General features: G+C 37.2%; 1 protein-coding gene across 1 annotated transcript in view; it reads right to left on the bottom strand.

The window, feature by feature from the left end:
- RAB3GAP2 (RAB3 GTPase activating protein subunit 2 (non-catalytic)) overlaps positions 1–2365 on the bottom strand; it is a gene marked incomplete at both ends in the record, with an annotated part of 29796 nt that extends 27431 nt beyond the window's left edge. The window contains 2 exons of the mRNA XM_010084447.1: positions 396–519; positions 2301–2365. Coding sequence (XP_010082749.1) covers positions 396–519; positions 2301–2365 — 189 coding nt within the window. The remainder of the gene's footprint in view (positions 1–395; positions 520–2300) is intronic.
- Positions 2366–7444: the final 5079 nt, after the last annotated feature.

A 7444-nucleotide genomic window follows, 5' to 3' on the forward strand; every position in this document is an offset into this window, starting at 1 on the left:
GCTCATTTTTTTAATAGAAAAGAAAATTAAGATCAAATATTTATTAATGGCTAAAATTAATACAAAAGTTTTGTTTCGCTTATTGAGCACAATTAATATTGATATTTCTGAGCGCCTCAAACAACTGGGTAGTCATAATATACATTAAATTTAATTATTAATGATAAAATAGTTTTCTCAGATCAAAATATAGCTGAGAAGTAAAGACAAAGCAACTTACTTGTCAAGCAACACCTGGAAAATGCATGATGCGTACTATAAAACATTCCAAAATTCTTGAAGGTACAACTTGGGGGTAAGCAGGTTGGGGCAGGGTGGGGGAAAATGAAGACACAATCTTGTCTTGATTACTACCAAATATACTAGTATATATACTTAGTAGAGCACATACTTACGCACTAAGAAGACTGCTTTCTGTTCATTAGCTATTACCATCAGGTCATTTGTTGGTGACAAGGACAACACACAGTCCTGAAGCCAGTAATTTCTCTGGTTCTTGGAAGTAGATTCCTCTTCTTCCTACAGATAAAGCTTTAATCAATGTATGCAAGAATTTTTAAACACAGCAGCACTTGCAATATCGATGACAACATTTTGGCTTGCCCTCAATATCGGCACCAAATGGACTACTACCTATCCAGTCACTAGAGCTCCAACTTGCATGAAAAGCCACAAGAAACGCATCAACCTTGCACTAATTCTATCTACATGTTTACAAAACAGAAAACAAGGAAGCACTCATCACTAACTCTACTCCTCAAAAATCTCCTCTGACCAAAGAGACACTAAAAGAATGAGGCAAAGTTTTATTATTATTTATAATAATAAAAGATGCCTTTGACACCAACTATAATGCAAACCAAACAGCAGTTACCAGTTTAAAAAAGGGAATTTAATGTTATACTAATAATTCTCAACTCTGTGCTAGACTGCTGCACTCATTTTGGTGTATGTTCAGACATACAGACTCATGTATTTGTATGCTTCTGCATAGAAAACCCTGTTTGTTGTGGATGATAGTTCTTTCTTTTTGAAGAGCTTGACCTGGAACTACTAGCGACTTTGGAGGAAAACAAGTAAGCAGAAGAGAAGGTTGTCTTTAGCAAAAAGGGCGTGAACTACCTGGCAGAAGAACTTGACATTTTAAAGAGTGAAAAAGAAGACAATTTTAATTTAGCAACACCTACTGGTTCTATTGAATTACTAAATAAGTATTAAACAAAGCAGTTGTTTTCCTCATTGAGGAAGTTATAAACTTTACAGCACACCTTACAAAGACGTGGCCTGAGAAACACCCTAATTTCACAGTAATTACAGGGGAGCTGAATAATCATCCTATTTAAAAGTTTTTATATTCTTGTTATTCTTGACATCAGCATCAGTGGGATGATGTCTCCCCTCGAAGACACCATGCTCGTTTCAATTTGTTCCTCAGCTCAGCTGAAAAATCTGTTGCCCTGCTGAACTAAGTAGTTACAAGGATACTGCCCAACTCCTTGGGCATACTTCCTGCATACTGAGATAAAGACAACAGATAAGAGTTTTGTTAGCAAGGTCAGGTCTGGATTCCTCAGTCTGCCCCCTTAGCTCTCTCTGACAGGGAATAAATCAAACAACTCTATTCAGATAACTCATTCAGATGCAGAGGATTTCCACAGACAGTTTCCCTAATATTTTATGCAAGTCAGCTGACAGCTAGAAGTCTCAGCCTTACCAACAATTATAGACTAGTTCTGTTATTCTTAGTTGAACTAGTTGGGCAGAGCAGTGTTCCTCCCCCCTTGAAAGAGCAACCGTGCTGCCCCATCGACATATGCAATTTGATGCCTCCTGTAACACCATACACACACAACATAAAAGGAGTACTATGTGATCATTAGAAAGATGCTTGTGTCAGTGGTTCATGATTTAGGAGTCTTTGATTTATATTAATTCATGGTAGATTATTACAACTCCACTGCCATGCCCTGCTGTCTCTGGCTAGCTACAGGACTTAAAAAAAAAAGACTTTCCCAGCTGCAGCAGCACAGAAAGATATACTCTATTGAGAAAAAACCTACAGAATTCAAGAATATGAGTAATTAGCACAATAGGTAACATCCAAGCTATATTTAGAAATAATTATAAGAGCAAGGGACAAACAAGCAGTCACATTTCAAACACTGGTCAAAATCCTTCTTGCCCAAGTGGTAACCATACAGGAGAAAAAAACCACACACATAAACAAGTGGAAAAGTCTTTCAGAATAGGCAAGTAAGCAACGAAAACACACACACATATATATATAGATATGAACTTACAGGTTCTTGTGATTCTGCTTCATCCCAGGCTCCCCAGCCACCATCTTCCCAGCCTGTTGATTTGCCTGCTTTAAGCAAAAAAAGATTTTTTTACATGAATACAGCATACGCAAGGAAAAACACAACCAAAAAGGATTGCTTGTAGTTGTTTTCCTTTCCCCAACATTGCATTATAACTTTGTTTATGGCAGATATTAAATGAGTTCTACAGAAAGAACCATGAAGTGGTAGAAATTGGTGCCTTATTTCTCTATATTTACTTCCATTTTTGACACTATGGAAAAGTAATAACAGAAGATGTAACCCAAGTACAAATTGAAAACAGGTGTAACACCACCTGCATCACATTAATTCTGACAGACTGCATCTAGAACTCTGGGTAAGCAACATCTCACAGCACCCAGTACAACAACAACGCCTCTCTGCACTTCACTACAACAAATTATTCAATCACATTTGTCTTTTCTCAGTCTCTCCACAGCCATTTCAAGAGAGGCAAGACATATTTTTAGCTTTATACAGCAAGCTGAAGCAATGAGTGAGTGCATAAGGGAGGGAAACCCTATGCGTCCAATTGACAAAAACTTTCTCCAGCAGGTACAGAGACCTCAGACCTCACTGCAAAATTTAAGCTTTAGCCTGATTTATCTAATTATTCCTACCCCAAAGACAACAAAAGCCCCATCTTGTACATATCAGGCAGCCACAGTAAGGGATGAGCAGGCTCTCCGACCCTTCAGGACTATGTATATGCCCCTAGACATTCTTCTGACTGGCACAAGACCACCTGTAACACACCACAAGAACCACATTTGCAGAATTTGATGAGAAACAGTATTTCTATACATAAGTAAAATATCTTCCTTTCCTTAATGGCAGATTTTGGCTTGATTTAAGTCAATTGCAGGATCAGCCAGTAGCAACATAAGCTCATTTTAACAGGGAATGACAGTCCATGGAAATTCATCTGTGACAACAAAACATCTGAGCCCAGGATAATGCAGACCCCACCACCACTCCCAAAGCAGCCAAAGCAAAAGCTGAAGCTATGGCCTCTGAGGGCAAAATGAGCACAAGGACCTTGGCTATTCACCTCTTTGCAAGACAACACAGACGAAGATTAACGAGACAATGATTAGTTTCAATTATGTCATTCAGAAACCTCAGAGAAACCACAAGCTTATAAAATACCTCAAACACCTGAGAAAACAGAGATTCATAGAGACAGGCCTACTTCTCAGCTGTCTTATAAGGGTTAATGTACTAGTGTGATGTAAAAACCATCTGAAATTCTTTCATCCAAAAATACAGAATTTGATGTGACTATAAAAGCCTACGTAAAGGGCAATTATGCACAGGCATTTAGTAGTAGAAGACATACAGTTCTCAAACACCACCATCATTGGGACCCTCAATAAGACACTAAGCACCACTGTGGACAAGCACCGACTTCTGTCAGAAGTACTAGCAGGAAATCTGAGGCAATAACATCAATAAGACTTCAAGACTTGCCCAATAATTTCTTTCAAGTTTTTCACTAACTGATGTCATGGCTACTTTGACCTTAACAAGACGTTTAAATACTATGTCTCAAATTATTTTCAATTTAGTTTTAAACAAGCAAGATTTTGCCATTTTGGATGGTCAAATAGTATGGACAAGAAGGTCTATATCAAGAACACTCAAATTTGATTTGGTTTAAAAACTCTGGTTCCTTTACCACCAAACAAAGTTGGAATCCAGTACAACAAAACAGAAATCTGATTCTGTCTGTTTAGGCAGATTTTTAAACTTTTGTATGGCTAATGAAGATTAAAAAAAAAGTAGCTTAAGACAGAAACTTTCTACTAATGCTGTGGAGAAGGTATTTCACAAGACTATAGAAGACAAAACACACTCCATTAATAACCTTTTTTAAAACTGAAAGGCCTGTATCATTTACAAAATGGGCAAGTCAGCCAGTTTTACTGCATCAACACCAAAATAGATCTGACTGCACAGTTATTACAGGCACAACTATATAAGCAACAAACTTCCCAGGGTCATGGTCTCATCTTGTATTTGAGGTTGAGAATTTTCCAGTGTACAAATACATAAAGAAGAATTATTGCAAATACTGTTGAACACAAACCACAAGAAGAAAACAGTAACTAACTTCAATGTTTAGCTTAAGATAGCTAACAAAATTCTATTTCTGTTTGCATTTTATTATCTCAAAAGGCAACAAAGTCTCCTTCCTATAAAATTCATGGAGGAAAGAAATGTGTCAGTGTGCCACAGTCCAGAGATAAACATAATCCTATCCAAGAAACACAGCTGGGGCCAATGCCTTCCCTACAGCACAGAGCAGACCAACCTTTCCAAGTAACCTCAGCCACTTCAATTCTGAGACTGAACACGCAACATAAAACTTCTAACCGTGAGGATTCTTGTTGCCTCTTTGCGAATATCTACATTTTCATGACTGTTGTCATCCTCCTCAGATGAAGCTAGATCAATCAAAAAATGATGGAAAAATGGGGTAATGGTGAGGCACCATCCCACTGATTAAGCTGCAGAGATCTTTCAGAGCTGTGACTTGCTCTGTAAAGCCAATATTACCTCCAGCTTACAAGGGTTTACAAGCTTCCTCCTTCATATCCATCCTCCACATTGTACAGACTGCATATGCTAATTGTATGTATTTCTCAAGCCCCTCCATGCATTCTTTCCTTTCTTCCATACATTAATTCTTTAATTAATTTAATTAATTTAATTTTTAAAAAAATTGTTTCCTTATCCATATTATTCAGACACTTCGCCTATGCAATGGCTCCTAAAGCAAGGTATTAAACAACAGACAACTTATCTCTGAAACAATGGACAAAGAAGAAACAGAGAGATACGTGTGTCATACTTTAACTCAAATCACACTGTTATTCACCTGTGCCAATTAATTATAAAATACCCCACAGAAGGTGTCAGCTTGCAGAGACTTTCCCATATGCCAGCACCTGATAAGGTTTGGCAACTGAGAGACGACTTAGGATCCAAGTTCTGTTTACAATTAAGATTTTGAAGAAACACCCCACTGCTTCCTTTAGTAACGTTACAGATCAAAACTAGCAACTGGGGAATGAAAGACATGATCTAGTAACCAATACCTAACCAAGCTCTAAACAGTTCTTGACTTGCAACATTCATTTTTTCCAGTTCATTGTTGGAAAAAAAACAAGCTTTCCTGTTCAAATCTACATTTCTTTTAATCTCCATCTCTGAGTAATAGTAGATGTCTGGTAAACAGTTCTCCCTATTTTGATAAAGCACCAGCAATATGCCAGATTTTGCTTTATTTAAGACATTGCAAAAATAAAATTTGCTGGGTCTACAACAACCACTCAGTATTTCAGCTTTCTTTCAGGTGCAAGTGACAGCTTAAGTTATAGCAAGAAAGAGGAAAGTCTATCCAGTAAAGCAGCAAAAAACTCAGGTGCTAAGAAAGTCTGGACAATGTATTCTGACACAGTTCTGTCATGTGTGTTGAGAGCATGGCATTTAGTCGACCCCATATCTCAGACTGTATTAGCAATTACAGATGTAACACAACACAGGTAGAGTACATTGTTTTATATTTTACAAGAAAACTGAAAGAAAGGTGTTGAGAAGGTATAAATGTATCTAATGCAATCTGGAGAGGGAGGATCTTATTAAAGAGGAAATACAAAAGAGCTTGTCAGAAGACTTTTCAACAGGAATACACCAAATTCAATAAGAAGGATATAGGAACAGTTAAGTGCAATCTAGAATTTGATTGTCTAATTTTTTTTTCCCTTTGTAACCTTGTTTGCAACTCTGAAATAAAAAGCCTGGCCTTCTGTATTTCTGAATTAAATTAGTTTATCCAGATAAACTAAAGTGTGCAAGTACAACTTGAAAGATTACGGTTAGAGGAACTGGACTGAAAAGCACTTTTCAGGATGCTGTCAATGTAACAGGGCTGCATTTTGGAGAAGAGTTTCTCTGCCAGGCTTAAACCATCATTCCTACTGTAAAAAGAAGCAGCAAAGTGACACCTCATAGCTCTGAGAAACACAAAAAAAAAATCAGGGGGTTGATTTTTTCTTCCCCCCTGCCCCAAATAAGCAGCAGCATCTCAAAGCGGTGTGCTGTGCCACATACTGCTCTGCAGTGACCAGCTCACTATCACAGATGCAGGTATCACTGCTTGGGAAATCCCAAGGATGAGTTTCTTTTTGTTTTGTTTTGTGTTTTTTTTTCTTATTAATTTAATTTAGGTAATGGGAGATAAACACATTTGGCAAGTAAAATATCTGCACACCTGAAAAGTGCTGATTTTTGTTATTTCATATTAACATTCCCAAAGTTTAGCTACCAGCAGTCCAGTCCTGCCCAGCTATGTCACTGAATTACTGTCATCAAGCCTATCAAATGTTTTAAAACACACAGTTCAAGCTCAGAGTCTACTGGAAGAACAGAGAGACACATAATTTTAAACAAACTGTAGCTAAATGCCTCAAATTCTAAAGATTTTTAAAAAGTTACGTCTTTCTTGCTCAATTTTCTGCTCTTTTCAATTAAACATCCATTAATTTCTTAATGCTAAAGTTCTGCTATGCCTCTGAAGCTTTATCACAGTTGGCAAATAAGAAGGATTTTTTCCTTCATGTGTACGCCTCATTATAAACAGCTGTATAATGGAGTTAACTGTTACTGGTATTTTCTGATCTAGCCACCACGCGTCCCAAAACATCGTTAACACAGCAAGCTGTCAAATTAAATGTAGTGCAAATACTTTTGATTCCCACTGTTTACACATTTGAAACAGCAATTTTCAAAGGCATTTAGACACCACTAGGCACAAGCTTCACAAAGGATTTATGTGTCATCATTAGCATTAACTTTTCCCAAGAATCTTAAATTCTCATGCTTTATTAATCCTGTTCATTAAATATGAGAAAAAGCATTCAAGCCCCTTTTTTCTTCCTAGAGAATAAAGGAATGGGAACCCCATATGAAGCATTTTAACCAGCTTACTCCATAATACTGTTTTTATTTAAGGCATATTAGGCAAGATCCACCCCAACACCTTTGTTATTGTCTCAATCCTAAAACTAAGGTCGAATCCTGAGCTAGTAACTGGGGCT

The sequence above is a fragment of the Pterocles gutturalis genome, unplaced genomic scaffold (genome assembly GCF_000699245.1).
Source record: "Pterocles gutturalis isolate BGI_N339 unplaced genomic scaffold, ASM69924v1 scaffold49540, whole genome shotgun sequence".
NCBI classification, from domain to species: Eukaryota; Metazoa; Chordata; class Aves; order Pterocliformes; family Pteroclidae; genus Pterocles; species Pterocles gutturalis.